At 50.5% G+C, this 16,888-nt stretch overlaps 1 protein-coding gene across 2 annotated transcripts in view; it reads right to left on the bottom strand.

The window, feature by feature from the left end:
- ATG7 (autophagy related 7) overlaps positions 1–16,888 on the bottom strand; it is a 158,582-nt gene that overhangs the window by 135,309 nt on the left and 6,385 nt on the right. Inside the window, exons 2-3 of one of the 2 annotated variants that reach the window (XM_058678809.1) lie at positions 3,574–3,746; positions 3,070–3,124 (exon numbers count right to left, since the gene is read on the bottom strand). In XM_058678809.1, coding sequence (XP_058534792.1) covers positions 3,070–3,124; positions 3,574–3,733 — 215 coding nt within the window. In that variant the 5' untranslated portion in view covers positions 3,734–3,746. Of the gene's footprint in view, positions 1–3,069; positions 3,125–3,573; positions 3,747–16,888 lie in introns of those variants that run through there. The other variant, XM_058678810.1, reaches the window with a different exon arrangement.

The raw sequence follows: 16,888 nt of genomic DNA on the forward strand, positions 1-16,888 counted from the left end.
CCTGAGGAGGGCCGGGGTTCCCAACTCCGGCTTCCCCCAGTGCACGTCCTGGGAGGTAGTGGCGGTGGCTCAAGTAGTGAGGGAATCTTTGAGACCCATGTGGGAGAACTGGGTTGAGTTCCTGACCTCCAGTGCTGGCCTAGCCCAGTCCCAGCAGCTGTGGGTAGTGGAGGAGTGAACCAGCAGTCAGGAGAGTCGGGTTTGTATCTCTCTTGGACTTTCAAATAAATAAAATAATAATAAAGCCTTCAGGTGTTTATCATGTGAGGCTCAGGGGAAGAACTCTTCCAGAAGTTCCCCGGTGCACACTGTTGACACACATTTGGTCCCTTCTCCCACAGACACAGATACACGTGTGATGCCAGAGACTGGAAGACATTTCCCAGCTTGTTCTGCGAAGCAGGCAGGTCCTAGCTCTCCCGGAGGGACTTTGAGTGGAGTGGCTGTCCCTCCCCAACCAGGGCCCTTGGGAACCTGGGGGATATCTCCTCCTCCTATTTCCACATCTGCTCTCTTTCCCTACTTAATGTTACCAGGAAAGGACAGGCCAGCCCTAATGAGCACACAAAGGCCAAGGCCATGGACCTCTGAGACCTACGAACTACAAGCCGACTGGCCCACCAGCCCTGAACCATGAAGTGGGCCAGATACAAACCTCTTCTATGTTGGGAACTCCTTTGTCACCCTCCAGCTCAAGATACCTGGTGCCTGGGAAAATGCTATTTGATGGATAACTCACTGAACATAAATTACAGGACTGTATCTTTGTTACTAACTGGCAGCAGAAGCACTTAAGACTTCCTAAAACTGGAAGGTGAAAGGGATTTATCTGTTGCCATGCAAAGAATAGTCTTGGCATCCACACTTGAGCACCAGGACAGCTAGAATTCAGCTCCATCTCACTGTTCTTGGTGTGCCCGGTGCCAGGGAAGACAGGGCAAGATCATCTGGATGAACAAGAACCCCGGCCTTCTGAGGGGTCCCAAGTGCTTCCATTAGACTTCCCACCCACCCTACGACAGAAGGGCTCGCCAAGAACCCAACTCAGAGATGAGATCAATGAAGCGCAAAAACCCAGTTGGACTGGGGCCGTGCCAAGCTGCCAGCTGGGGCCCTTCATCCCTTGTCCAGGGGCCTGAGCTCGGTCATGGACCTGTTCCTGGTTTTAGACTCCTGCTAACACATCCTCTGGGAGGGCAGTAGGTGATGACTCAAGAAGTTGGGTCCTTGCCACCCACAGGAGAAACCCAGGTGGCATTCCAGGCTCCCAGCTTCTACCTGGTCTGGTATTGATTGTTACAAACACTGGGGGAGTGAGCCATCAGAAGGGAGCACTCAGTTGCTGCACTCCCTGAGGCTGTCCAAGGAGCACCTTGCGCACTGGGTGGGCTCAGTGCTCCAAGGAAAACACAAACGGTGAAAGAGGGCCGTGTGTGTGGAACAGGGAGCTGTAGGTCACAGACTGCATCTGAGTGACCAAAGTCTAAGTGCTTGGGTTTTACAGCAAGATCAAACCTAACTTGCAGAAACTGCTCTTGTGGACAAAACAGGGTCAAGGACTAGTTTGGGGTAATAATAAGATATTCCAGATTTCATCAGAACAAGCCCTTGATCACCTTCAGACAACGAGATGCCTGCACGCTGTTGGCTTTGTCAAGACAGAAGACAACTTATCAGGATTTCATATGTTCTGACAGGTGATCATAAGGGATTTATGATGGACCAAGGAAGCACAGATGGAAACAAGAAACACAGACATATTCTTCTGAAAGAGAGTAAGCCTGAAACTGCTTTGGATTTATGTGATGCTCTTGAATCTGCAATTTGACTGACATGAAAGAATAAAAGGTGTTGAATTTTTGAGTTTTTTTAAACTCCAGGGATATTTTATTTGCTTTTTGGTTTTAATTTTTTTTCAGAGATATTTTTAAAAATGCTTGTCTTTTTTGAGAGGTGCACATACCAGAACAGAGAGAGCGTACGAGTGCCACAATAGCTGGCACTGGGTCAGGCTAGGGCCAGCAGCTAGGAGCCACCAGCCGAAGCCTCCCACGCGGGTGATGGGGACCTGAGCAGCTGAGCCGTCGCCTGCTGCCTCCCAGGGTGCTCATTACAGGAAGCTGGGATCCGCAGCCGAGCAGCAGAGCTGGGACTCCAATCCAGTACCCCCCACAGGATGTGTACCTCCCCAGCACTGTCGTAAGGCCACCTGAGGATCCCCACACCACAGACCTCTCTACACACAAACAGCCCTACAAGCTCCCCCAGGTGGATGACCTTGGGGGGGGGGCGTCCCTGGACCTTTCCAATGCAACACGCTCTAAGATAAACTTAGCCTCCCCCTGAAATCATCTCCCCACCCCACTGCCTCTATTCCTGTATAAGAAAATCCCAAGCATTTCTGAATAGATTTGTATCTTCCTCTCACCCCTACATGGTGTGACCCTGAGCAAGCCATTTTGCCTTTTGACCCATTTCAGTTTTATCTGAAAAATAAGAAAAAAGCTGCCCTTAGGTGGGTCTGAACTGATTACATCCATAAAACTGCCTGGCTACTTCAGTGCTTGGTGAATCCTTGCTCCTCTCCCACAACTCCCAAGCAGACAGAATGATATTATGAGAATGAACTTGTCCTATTTCTTTGTGTATCACCCTAATGCCTTACAGGGCGCTTGGTATACAGAGCCAGCCTAACAAACGTTCAGTGACTGGTGTCCAGGGGGACAAGCAATTGAAGGAAAAAGTCAAGAGGCACCAAGAGAGACACACAAAATATTAACTACAATTGGAGTCATGAAGGATGTTTTCTTGCTCTCAATCTGGATGGCACTTGGCCCTAATAAGCTCTGAAAAACAATCATTTTTTTCCCCAGCTGAGAAAGTGAAGCAGATGGCTCCAAGCATCCAGCTCATATCTCAATGGGAACAGCAAGAGGGTCACGTGGGGGCTGGGGGTGGGTAGGCACCTGCGCTCCACCCAGGGTCCGCCTGCTCCAAAGGAAAGGACAGTCCTGTCTCTCCCAGAGGGAATGGGTTCTGCACTTTAGAGTCTGCACCACAAATACTCACATGTCAAAAGCACTGAGCTCCAACGTTAAGCGAGCTGGCAGTCCGGCAGAATCACCTGGACAGAAGCATCACCGTGTTTTATATTAAAGTCAGAAATAACAGCATTTATAACAAACGTGCTCGTGAACAGCTCTGTTCTCCGGGTGGAGGCCATCATCTATGATACACAAACAACCTCTGAACAGATGCTGGCAGAATGTGACAGGGCTCCTATAAACACCAGGGAGTTGCCAAGCATAGGGAAAGAGATCCATTGGAAAAAAACAGCATTTGCAATCTGCCCCGACTCCTCCTGGCACTGCTAAGGGAAGCCCACAGTATGTACCAGTGACCCAGGTTTTACCACTCCCTTCCCTCTCCCCACACCTCGGGGGAAGAAATGCAAGAGACCTGGACTCACAAGTCACCTATAAAATTGGAAGTAGGGAATGACCCTGACTGTGAAAGCAGAGCGTCCCTTCCCTGACGCTGCACTGCAGGGGTGAGGGGTTCATGGTCACTCACCATTGTAGTAATACCCCTTGATGTCCTTGGGCGCCTCGTCTAGCCGATACTCGTTCAGTTTCTTCTGGGTCAGCTTGTGCCAGAAGCCCACGTCCAAGGCGCTGCTGAAGGGGGCAAACTGCAATTTGGAGAGGCCGGGACTGCCTGTAACTGCTGCCATTCTTGGTTGCCCACTACAAAACACAGCAGAACACAAGGCAATGGCAGACCCACTCAGATGCGGTGAGAAGGATCAGGCATGACAAAGCAAACAAAAGGTAAAGAGACGATGTTGGGGTTGGGTTTGGTTTTTCAATTTTGGCCCCAAACTCCATGTAACATCTAATCCTGACCATCTGAAGTGTACAGCAAGACAGGACACAGGAACCACAACTTTCAACAGGAGGTCCCCCTACTCTTGGTAACCATCTTCTCTCTCTAGGGACGGACCCCTGGAGAGTTCGCGGAAGTGGAATCACACCATATCTGTCTTCTTGTGATGGGTTGGCTTCATAAGAAAAACCTTGGAAAACCATCCTGACTGGTTGCTTGTCAAGTTCAGTCTCCTGGGGACTTCAGGAAGGTTTTTTTTTTTTTTTTTTTTTTTCAGATTTCCTTATTTATTTGAAGGGAAGAGTTAGATAGTGAGACAGACAGACAGACACGGAGCGATCTACCATCTGCTGGTTTGCTCCCCAAATGGCCACAACTTGAGCTGGTCCAGTTCAGAGCAAGGTGCTAATCCAGGTCTCCCATGCTCATTCGGGGGCCCAAGCAGTTAGACCATTCTCCTCTGCTTTCCCAGGCATATTAGCAAGGAACTGGACTAGAAATGGAGCAGCTGGGACCCAAACTGGTGTCTATATGGGATGCCAGTGCCACATCAAAGGCTTTACTCACTACACAACAGCACTGGCCCCTAGTGAGTTTCCTAGCTTACTCTTAACTTATGTGCATATTCTTCTTGGGGGTGCACGCGGGCACACACACACACATACTCACATAGCCCAATTTTAGAAGCACAATACTACAGGGACCTGACAGCTCCAGGAGGAGCTTCCCGTTCCAACCAAGGACTCCGTGTCAAGGCATGACTTTCCACAAAAGAACATGAGAGGCCACGTTAACACGACCCGTGGAAAAAACCGGCAACTCCCCTGCCTGAGTTCTGTGTAGGCTGTTACGATGTCTGCAGTGTCTCCCTCTGCTGGATGCTGGAACCAGAGAGTAGCAGCAGCAGGCAGGCAGTGCTCTCTGTGACGCCCAAGAGCTGAGACTCCGGGGGAGTGTGGAACAGGGAGACTCTGTGAAGGGACAGGCATCAACGCATGCTGGGAAGGGTGGGGACAACGGGAGAAGGGAGAGGCCTGTTTGTGGAAGCGCATGCCAAGCTGAGTGGGCTGGAGGCGGTGCACAGAAGGGCTGCAGTATGTCAGAGCTGGTAGCCAAGGGTGCTTCTGCACAGGGAGTGTGGCACCCTCGGCCATGATGAGAGATGGGTGTTAATGGTATGCTCTGGGAGGCCAAGCATCTGGACCAGGCACCTGCACTGGACCCAAGAGATGACACAGAGGTGAATCACAGTCACCGAGCCCTGGTTGGCTGCAAGAGGCCCCGAAGCCAGTTATCTAACTAAGGGGTAAACTAAGGAGTAACCAAATGACTGTCAGATGGCATGCTGCCAGTTGGAATTCTCAGAAGCCCCCAGTCCCCATGCAGTGTGGTCTGGCTTTATTTTTCTCTAACTCCATTAAATTTAACTGAATTAAGGGATTTTTCCTTCGATGTAAGGAAAGCAGTCAAAAGTCCAGGGTCTAGTAAGACCCTTGGACAGGGCCCAGTGCAGCAGCTCATGGCAAGTCATCACCTAGCATACGCCAGGATCCCATATGGGCACCAGTTTATATCCCAACTGCTCCACTTCCCATCTAGCTCCCTGCTTGTGGCCTGGGAAAGCAGTCGAGGATGGTCCAAAACCTTGGGACCCTGCACCCATGTGGGAGAACCGGAAGAAGCTCCTGGCTCCTGGCTTCAGAACAGCTCAGGTATGGCTAATACAGCCACTTGGGGAGTGAAGCAGAAGATGGAAGATCTTTCTCTGTCTCTCCTTCTCTCTGTAATTCTGACTTTCCAATGAAAATAAATTAAAAAAAAAAAAACCTTGGATAAAAGCAGGGGAAGCTACCATAGTGAAGAGACCTTTGCTATGGCAAGGCAACCAAAACTGCAGTCAAGGAACATGAGATGAACAAACCCCAGACACGTCCAGCTGGCCTGGAGAAGGGCTTCTCGGCTGCGAAGGGAGACCCTTGGAAGGCACAGCCAGGCCTGGAAATGTGGAAATGGGAGAAACAAAGTCACTTCTAGTTGTGGACAAGGGAATGGCAAGGCGAAGCAGGTGCCACGGGGAGCTAGACACAGACACAGGAGACACCAACCCCGGGGCAGTGTCTGTGGTGGACTCTGTGGTCTGGCCTAAGCATGGCCGGTCGCTCCAGAACTCACACAGAGTAAACCCTGGAGTCGCATGCTAGTGGTACTGGGAAGGCAGAGCCTTCTTTCAGCTATGGAGGCGACATAAATGAGCTGTTTATTATTGCAGTAAAGGCCTAGGACAAGCCGCATGCACAGGACGGAGGTTTGCGCAGGCTCCTGGTGTTAGGAGTGTACAGGCCAAGGGCCCAATTATGAGGCCAGAAGACACAACATGGGTGGAGGAAGGAGCATGTGGGGAGCCAGGAGACAGGATGAAGGGCAAGGCCCAACTCAGACTGCCACACAACAGTCCCTGCACCAGGGCACGCCCTCAGGAACCAAAGCACCTTACATTACACCCACCTCGACAGAGACCCCGTGACCGCAGCAAGCCGCCAGCCTCTTGGCATGATCAGTCTATGACTCTGGGATGTGTCCATGTGGGTAAATTAGGGAGGGTTGTCCTATGCTGCCCATTGTTAGCCTATTTAGAACCAGTTCATACCACAGTGGGGTCTGTGAGGAGAGTTTTCCGTGGAACAGGCTGTGAGAGTGGGGTCCCCAGGACTGGATCCCATGGGCTTGGCAAGAAACTACCACAATAAAACACACTCTCCCTGCTTCTTGCCATGGGCCCCAGGCCAGCAAGAACACCAGCTCCACAAGCCCAACCTTAGTGGGGCCCACGCAACCAACTGTGAACCTCCAGGACCATGAGCCAAAACAGACCTCTGTTCTTTATAAAGTTACACTGCCTCGGGCATTACAGAACAGAACAAGGAAGAAAGCAGTGACTGGGGAACCAGGACGCTCCACTGCCAGCCCAGAGCAGAGGGTGAGGACAAGGAATGGTGACAAGCCAGCTGAAATCAGACATAACGGATGGTTAGTGCCACTGGGTTTTTGTGTTTAAGCGGAACTCAGCAGTGGTTTTCTGAAATGCAATTTGATGGAAAATTGCTAACTGGAGAACAGGCCGGAAAGCCAAGATTGCCGCAGGGGAGTGACTGTCCGTGGCAAGTTCCAGGGGCAGGTTAGTTTGCTCGTGCGTTCCAACGGGCAGCTGTTTCTCAGCAGGCTGAACATACTCTCTGCATCTAAAAATATGCTTTGGTGACAGAAGCCCAGTTGTGAATGAATGAGAAATTCACAATGGGGGCCTAACAGATTGAGCAAAATCAAACAGAACCCAAGAGGTGGGGACTGTGATAACAAAACATCTTTCCCTATGATTAATAAGCTCCAGTGACCACAAAGGACAGCACGACACTGTCCCCAAGCTTTCCTCAGCCTCCCAGGGTTGGCAGCCATTGTGGCCATGTGGAGCCTGCTCAAGGCTTTGCAGACTGTCACCCCTGAGGGCTTCTGAGAAGCAGAGATGTCTGGGGAGGGAGGAAGTGGCCAGGAGTCTGGAGTCTGCCCAGAGTTCTGGCGATTCCGACACGTGTCCAGCACCATACGCTGCCTGTGGGAGCACACTGGCCCGCCCACACCGGGAGGGAGGTACTGCAGGGCGTGAGCCCATAGGCCTTCACATTTTTCTGCCTGGGAGTAGTCCTAGAAAATACCTGTGACTTTCCCTTCTCTGTCAAGCAAATCCCCCCTCATTCACAAAGCAGCCATTCACACTCGCCGCTTCTATGGGTGGTGCCCTCTACCATGGCGACTGATGAAGACTTAGAACATTTATATTGGTCGTACAGCGGAGCCTCCCCAGTTGGAAAATCTGACGTGGGAAGTGCTCCCAAATCCCTGACTCTCCGAGCACTGAGGCGACACTGCAAGTCTGATGGCTCGCACAAAGCTCCACAAACTGCTGGAGAGAAGTCACCTTCCCCGTGTGCTTCAGACGTGGTGAAACTGTACACAGTCCTGGGCCCACTCACAAGGCATCTCATCATGTGTATGTAAATACCTCAAAACACACACACACACAAATGCGCAGTTGGGAACTCCTGCCATGCACTCTGGGTGTGGGCTACTCAACCTGCTCACGCTCCTTAGGCAACAGCTTTTACGACCTAAGCAAAACTTGCTGAATACTTGCAGTGTGCTGCACGCTAAACATCTTACAGATCACTCTCACAATACCAGTGTGGTTACACTGCGCCTACTTCAACAGAGGATCCAAATGGGGCAAATGGCACAAAGTCACAGTCGGGGTGTAGGAGAGCTGAGATCATATCCTAGGGCTGCTGGTGTCCCTGCCGCACCACACTGCCACCATGAAGGAAGCTCCTTTCAAAACCTTTGTGCTGCTGCCATCAGCTCAAAGGGGATGCTAACAGCCAATCACTGTGAGAAGCTCTCTTCTCCACAAGGACCGGAAAGCCCACAGCCAGAGCCCCACCCTGAGCGCAAGCGACAATGAGCACAGCAGCAGTCAGCAGTCCCACAGCCCACTGAGATGCTGGGAGATCCAGACACCACCCGTGTGAGCCACCCATGGCCAACTCGAAGGCCACACGTAACCTGCTCTAATTCTGATGACCTGCTCAGCCCACCAAGATGGAATTTAACCAGAGCCATAGAGGTTCAGAGACAAAAAAAAGAAAGAAAGAAAAGAAAAAAACACCCCCGCGCACACACAAAAAACCCAAAATCCTGTGTTAGCACTTTAGCAGCTGGGGATGGGCGACTCAGGGTGACTACTGAGAAGATAACAGACAATCTATAATCTCAACTGGACTTCACAAAGCTGCAAAGAATGACGATGGCCGTGGACAGGCACATCTTCCTACAGGGTCCAGCTCATTTGTCCACAGAGAAATTCTGTGCAGCACAAGAGAGTCCTGTCTCCCGGGGGGAGCAGCTGCCATTCAGCTGCAGAAACTGCTACCCAAGGAGACTAGGGAAAGGTTTGAGGCAACGGTGGCTGGAAACATCTAAGCTGGATGCTCTAGTACAAATGTACCACTTATGTATGAACCGACATGTACATCTAGGTCACACTATCATAGTCCTCAAACAGGAAGGGAAAATTCAAGAAGAAAATCCAAGAGACAACCTGAGCTGGGAGTGAATCCCAGGGACAAAGTTACTGATGTGGAGCTAATCAAATTCCAAACTTGACCTGCCCCTGAAAAGTCAGGCTTGCCTGCACGATCCGGACACGTGGGATTCCTGCTCCTAGTTAGCTTTGAAACCTAAAAGATGATTTCTATCACACTTTAACATTATGTTCAGATACACTCAAGGAAAAAACTGCAGAGGCATTAATATAAAGCAGACACAATTTTATTTTAAACCATCACAAATGCATTTATGTATTTTTATTTTATTTGTAAGGCCATGAGAACCAGCAAGTGAGCTTGAGATGGGTTCATCCACCTGCTGGTTCACTCCCCTAATGCCCGCAATGGCCAAGGTGGGGTTGGGCTACAGCCAGGAGCCTGGAACTCCACTCGGGCCTCCACCACACTGAAGTAGGTGAGCCGTCCCCTACTGCCCCACAGGAAACTGGATGAAAAGCAAAGAAGCCAGGATTAGAGCCAGGCACTCTGATACGGGATCTGGGAGGTCCAGAATGGTGAATCAGGCTGCCTCCCCAAATGCTGGTCCTATTATTTCAAACTATTCCTATCACAGGATGTGAAACCAGGAATTTACACAAGATGGGCCTGTGTCACTTCCAATTAAAGAAGAACAGATCTGATGAGGATTCAGCAACATAACGACAAGAATCCCAGCAGCCAAACAGTTCAACCAACATCAAAGTCAACCAGCATAGCAGTGTGTTACCAATAAAACATTCCCCACATGCCTAGTCCGGGGCTGTGTCTACTTGGTGCACACTTCAGACTTTTATGAAAATAAACCTAAGTCATGAGTGAGTGCAGGTGACGTCACAGTGAACACGACCAATGGCTGCTGCCCAATGGAGCAGCACCTGCCCTGAGTGCTGCTTCTGAAAGTCAAAAGCCCACAGTTAAACAAGGTGTGACAGTTGGAGGGGCAGAGGATCAAGTATGCAAAACTCATTTTTGCTGGGTGTCCCTTTTGTTTTTGAAATTTTATATTGTGTATTAGGGCATTCTGAAAAGTTTATGGAAAATGAAATTAAAAGTTTGGGCCATTGTGACATACGAGTTAAGTCACTGCCTGAAGCACCAGCATTCCATCTGGATGTTGGTTCAAATCCTGCAGGTTCCACTTACGATCCGCCTCCTTACTGATGCATCGGGGAAAGCAGCACAGGATGGCCTAGGTTCTTGGGTCTGGGTATCCACATGGGAGACCAGGAAGAAGCTTCTGGCTCCTGGCTTCTGTGTAGTGCTGCCCTGGCTATTGTGGCCATATGGGTAGTGAATGAGCAGATACAAGATCTGTTTCCTGGTCTCTCCTTTTCTCTGTCTTTCAAATAAATAAATCTATAAAAAATAAAATTTGAAAGATACATTTATTTTGGTGCAAAAAATTCTTGAACTTCATATTTTTGTGCTAAAAGAATTTTTAAATTCCATTTTCCATTAACTTTCTGAGCATCCTTGTACACACAATAACAGCACAAAAAGAAGTAAAATAATTAAAGGACAAGCATCCTCACCCAATGGCAAGAAGACAAGGAATGCAAGACACATGCAAGACACATGTGACTCAACAGATCAAGCACTCCGGTTCCAAGAAGTCACACCTGAAACAGAGGAAGTGACAGCTGGGGGAGCCCTGAACTCATCTCTTTCCTGCACTTAGCACTAAATACAATCAAGACTCAGAAATGTGAACACAGGACAACAGCTCTCCTCTACAGGGGCCAGTGGAATGGATGTGCGGTGCAGGACACACTTGGGCAGGGTTTTTTAATTACTAATGGCCTCAGCTGTCCAAATAGGAAATGGATTGATAGGAGAGATGGACGAATTCCCATCCACGGAAGTGCTCCAGCGCGTGTCTGCCAAGAGTGACTGTGTAAAGGACCGCTATGCCAGCAGTGGCTGAGGCCAGAGTTTGGCAAGTGTTCCCTGAAAAGGACAGATAATAAATACTTTAGGCACCACAGGCCACTAAACAGTTCTTGTTATGTAATCTTCTCCCCACTTCTTTCTAAAAAAAAAAAAAGTTTTATAAGCCTTGAAAGACGTAAGAACCATTTTTAAAGTAGAGATGGCATAAAAGGAAACCCTGGGCAGATGTCACCCACAGGATGGGGTTTGCAAACCCCGCGATTAGATGACCTGTTAACCCTAGTGTCTCTTCATTCTCTAAAACTGTCAGTAATGTGTTTTTAAAGTGTCATGCTTGAAAGAATATTTTTATGTACTTTTAAAACTTTTATTTTCATTTTATGTGAAGAGGGGAGAGGGAAACAGTTTCCATCTGCTGCTCTGCATTCTAACAGCGCACAGTAGCCAAGCCTGGGTCAGCCTGGACCTCCATCCCCTGGGGCTGGCTGGGACCGGCATGCTGCGGTCATCCTCTGCTGCGTCCCAGGACCCGCATTAGCGGGAAGCTGGACTGGAAGCAGAGTAGCTCTCCAACCCACAGGGCGGGCAACTGAATCTCTGCACCATTTGACCACCCTGACAGAACCTCTTCAAAGGGCAGCAGAAACCAGCAGGGGCTACTGCGAGTGAGGCAGAGCCCAGGTTGGCTCTATGGCCACAGATGCTGGGCACTGACTCCCACCTGTAGCCACAGGAGGCATTGTGAACACGAGACTGCAGCTGTGCAGAACCCTGGCACCCAACAGTGTGTGTGTGGGGCGAGGGGCAGGGCGGAGCTCATGCATTACTGACCCAGTTGCCTGTCAGTGAAGGAAGCTGTAACTCCAGGGTGGGGCAGGAGGGAGTGGGGTACTGTTGAGAGGGGCCCTATGTGAAAGCCAGGAGCTATAGACAAAGTACTTCAAATTGCATGTGATAAAAGGGAATCAAAAGATATGCTTATTCTGGGTATACAAAATTTGTGAAATCTATGCAGTTTCTGCACAGCATGAATTTTCTTTCATGAACTTTTCTAGGGGAAAAAAAAAAGTATTTTAAAAGGAGAGAAATAGGTAGAGAGAGATTAGCCACTGGTATAGAACCCCAAAATGCCCCAGCTGGGCCAAGCCTAAAGCCTGGAGCTGGAAATGTGATTTGGGTCTCCCAGGTGGGTGGCACAGGGCCAATCACTTGAGCCAGCACCCACCACCTCCCAGGGAGCTGAGTAGCAGGAAGCCAGAACTGGAAACAAAGGCAGAACTGAACCGAATTTCCCAGCTTGCATCTCTACCACTAGGTCAAACACCTGACCCTTTCAAAAAATTTATGAACATCCCTCATATGCAAATATACATTTTTTTTGCACCAAAATATGCCACCCTTTAATTCCATTTCCACAAACTCTTTGGATTTCTAGATCAGATCACTTTAAACTACGTGTACTGTGTCTGAATGACAACAAAGAACAGAATCCCCTCTGATCGAGGCCTAGCAAGCCTTCCTAGAACCTTCAGGCATTCATTCGAGAGCCGAGGATACACTTAAACCCAGCTCTGGTGAAACAGAGGTGAGAAGTCAGTCCCATACCACGTCCTGGCACTTCCTGAAGAGGAAAACATTCTGGCTTTGCCACTTAAAAAATTAACTGCAGCACAACTGCTTCCCAGGGCGGCTGGCCAGCCGTTCTCCCTCCGCAGGAGTCTGATAGGACTGGACACAGCAGCAGGCAGTACGCCAGTACAGGATTGTCAGGAACGAGAAGTCAAGTTGGCAGAAAATAAACAATCACACAGAAAAAAAAAGAAAGAAAAAAAAAGTCCTCTGCAACAAAAAAATCCCATCTCCAGGGAAACCAGACCCTTAGGATGATAGGTGAACAGCCCATCCTGATGACACTACCAGTTCTCTATGACTTTATTCTGCTGTGTCTCAAGGCAGAGAGAGTGTACCAGGGGCCGCTGGGAAGCATTCTGCAGGTAGACAAAGTGTAGCTTGAGTCAGGCTCCTGGCTTCCTGCTCACCAGCTGGCAAGCTGGCCCCTGATCGCCTGGTCTGTACAGCATGGGCGATCAGACCTAACACAGAACAGCATTGGGAGGGCCAACGGAGAAAGTGTGCGATGTGCCAGCTGTGGGGCCTGGCCCACAGGAGGCAGGGAGGAAGTGTTTGTGCTCCAATCAGCACCCCATGCCAACCACCAGTTCCCAATGAGAGGGGCTCCCTTGAGCTCTCAGGGAGGCGCTGCAGTGGCATTATAAAGATGAAGCTGCTTGGTCTCCTGCTACAGTTTATGAGGTAAGGCAGAAAGCCCAGGGGCTCAGGGCAGAGGGTATGCACACGGAACCAGACACAGCAGAAGCGCCAGGACGACCACAGTCTGGCTTTCAAGTACCCTTTCCAGGCAGAAACAGAGCACACTTAGCAAGTCCCACCCGGGTGCCGAGGAGCAGAAGGCTGGGGCGAGTGGCAGTGTGTGCGTGGCGCGGGGAGGTGTGGCTGCCTTGGCACCTGGGACTCACACATGTTCTGCAGGCTGGCATGGCCGCTGCACCTTCAGGAGCCATGCAAGGTGACATGTGAGACCGATAAAGGGTCTTCTCGGCCAAAATGGAGACAGGGAAGGAGTCCTCCACTGAAAAAGATGCAAACTCGGGACTCTGAGAAGGAACCAGTGGCCCAGAAGAAGCCCCACTCCCTTTCCAACATTGCACCTGAGTCAAGAGGCACCCAAGCCAAAATGATGTCTCTGCAAGACATCAAGTCACCAGGCTGCTTGTTCTGTCTTGCCAGGTGGCTCCTGCGATCACGCCTGATCACTTCAGGCATGCAGGATGGTTGTGACGGGGCACACTGTCTCTCCCTTCCTCAGACCCATGTGGAAGCCACACTGTGTGTTATTTGCTTCCTCAGCAGGTGCATCAGGGATAGGTGACCGGCCATATCCACAGGCCCCACGCTGCAACTGTCATTCTCACTGGCTGTTTCCAGGGCCACCTTCCTTTTATCTTCCCACCCTTCTGCTGGAAGATCTTTGACTTTCACCCACAGTCAGGTCTCCTTCAGCCCTGGGATATGGGATTGGGCATGGCAAGCCCAAGAGGGAAGGATGGTGACAGCTGAGAAAATGCAGGGGAGACGGAGCACTGCTGCCACAGGCCTGCCCTGGGCCTTGGTGTCACTTCCAGGGCCAGTGGCCTCAGGCAAGTCCATTTTCCAGGGAGGGCCAGCGGCCCATGATCTCTACAGAGGAGCTCCTAGGCCACCCCCAGCCACAGCCTGCGATGGCTTCCTAGGAGCTGGCTGAGTCACAGACACTTGCTACTGATTAAATGACCCTGTGGGTTTTGTTTCTGATGATCTTCAATGAATCCCAAGAAATGGAAGAGGTACTGAAAGACTGGGTCAAGAAAACACCAGAGATTTCAAAATCTCACTTTCAAAGAAGAGAATGCGGTGGATCCCACAGATCAGTGGACAAAGGCTGGGTGCTGTGTTATCTGCATGACTGGCTAAAGTAGACCTCGGTCACACAAGAGATCAGAAGGGTTTCTCCAAGAAAATCATCAGTATAGAGGAAATACATCCTTGCCTTGATCAGAGCAGAACTGCAGCCACAGGTATCTAGATCTCAGGTATGTCACTAGCCAGACTGCTCCCGAAACCCTTGGAGACAAGATGGATACAGAAACCAGGATTGGATGTGGAGGGATTAAAAACTGACAAAACAGTTTTATTAAAGGAAGTGATGGCTGTGTAATAAACTAACATTACTTAGAAACCAACATATAGGGTCCAGCGTGGTGGCCTAGCAGCTAAAGTCCTCCCCTTGAATGTGCCAGGATCCCATATGGGCGCTGGTTCTAACCCCGGCAGCTTCACTTCCCATCCAGCTCCCTGCTTTTGGCCTGGGAAAGCAGTCGAGGACAAACCAAAGCCTTGGGACCCTGCACCCGCGTGGGAGGCCTGGAAGAGGATCTGGGTTCCTGGCTTCAGATCGGCACAGCACTGGCCGTTGTGGTCACTTGGGGAGTGAATCATCGGATGGAAGATCTTCCTCTCTGTCTCTCCTCCTCTCTGTATATATCTGACTTTGCAATAAAAATAAATAAATCTAAAAAAAAATGACGGCTTGTACCTTAGCAGAGATCTGTCCTCAAGCCCTCACCTCCTTCCTCTCTTTCAGTGAGACAGGAAGAGAACCTCCAGCTGCTGTTTCACTCTACAAATGCCACAACAACTAGGGCCAGATCAGCCCAAAGCTAGAGCAGGAACTCAGTCCAGGCTTCCCTTGTGTGTGGCAGGACCCCAACTACTTGAGCCACACCTGCTGCCTCCCAGGCCCACACTAGGCGATAGCCCAGCGGGGGATGAACTCAGCACTCCAAGCCGGACACACATCTTAACTGCTAGACCAAACACCCGCACTGCAGCAAGGGACCGCAGACACCAGCCAGACAGGATCAGACAGTTGAGGCAGGACTCAAGGCTCAGAGGTTGAACAGGCAGGGGACACTGTAGAGTTCTAATGACGTCCTGGGCCCAGAGCAAGAGAAGGTACAAGAGGGAGAGTCCTAGATGACCCCCAGGGTTGCCTCAGAAGACTTGGGACCAGGCGTGAAGGGGCGGGCGTGCTTTAGACTTGCTGAGCTGAGGGCAGCACCGGCGGATCAGCTGGGGAACAGGGATGGCAGCTGTGTGAATTAGGGTGAAGTCAGCGACAAACAGAAGACAGGCTTGGGAGAAAGCCAGCATTTAAGGGACTAGGGGAAGAATCAGAATGGAAGCTGTGAGGGAAATGGCCAGGGTGATGAGACAGAGCAGGTGAAGGAACTCAGCACATTGGTCAGAAGTCAACACAAGGGCCAGCGCTCAGATCTGGGCTCTGATGACCCTGGAGGAGCAGGTCTGTGGAGCCACAGCGTCAAAGAGGGAAGGGTGAAGAAGCAGAGGGGCAATGCTGTGGGCATGGCAGGAAGGAAGCCAACACCCAAGCCACATGCACCGCCCAAAGCCCAGCGTCTTCCATGATGACTAATCTTGAGTGAGGGCCCCACACAGCCTCTCCTCCCCACGCAGCTGAGCCTCACTCTCCGCCACCCTCCAGGCACTCTAACCCAGTCCTGCTCCTTTGGATTCTTACCAGGTCCTGCCCTGAGCAGCACCCCACCCTCTAAGAGGAAGACTCCCGCCCAGATGGGGACAAGTCATCCTTTCCTGAGACTGCCTGCACTCATGTTCCAGTGGGTACCATCTTGTCTGCCCTTCAACAAAAGCCCCTTTTCTGTCCCCCCTCCCTCCGTCTCCAGGCTGTACTCTCACATACCGAAGATAAGAATCTAGACTAAGCCTAGCTGGTGCCTCTTTGAGCCCAGTCAGGGGTATCAATCTCCACTATGTAATTTGGGGATCCCCATCCCCACAGTGGCAACACCTAACAAATCTCCCCAACAGTGTGGCCAGAAGGCGGCCACCTGTGGGGCTAGCAAAATGTGGTGGGAGAGTGCCCTGTTTTCCCAGGAAAACAGTACTCTGAGGTCACTGAAATGGAAATCTTTGATTAAAAAAAAAAAGTGGGGCCCGGCACGATAGCAGAGTGGTTAAAGTCCTCACCTTGCATGTGCCGGGATCCCATCTGGTCACTGGTTCTAATCCCAGTGGCCCTGCTTACCTTCCAGCTCCCTGCTTGTGGCCTGGGAAAGCAGTCAAGGACAGCCCAAAGCCTCAGGACTCTGCACCAGCATGGGAGACCCGGAAAAGTTCCTGGCTTCAGATTGGCTCAGCTCCAGCCGTTGCGGTCATTTGGGAAGTGAACCATCAGACAGAAGATCTTCTTCTCTGTCTCTCCTCCTCTCTATGTATCTGACTTTTCGATAAAAATAAATAAAAAAATCTTAAAAAAAAAAAGCAACAAATGGTGGCACCAGGTTCTGAGCAGAGGA

Source organism: Ochotona princeps, chromosome 21, assembly GCF_030435755.1.
Source record: "Ochotona princeps isolate mOchPri1 chromosome 21, mOchPri1.hap1, whole genome shotgun sequence".
Classification (NCBI taxonomy): domain Eukaryota; kingdom Metazoa; phylum Chordata; class Mammalia; order Lagomorpha; family Ochotonidae; genus Ochotona; species Ochotona princeps.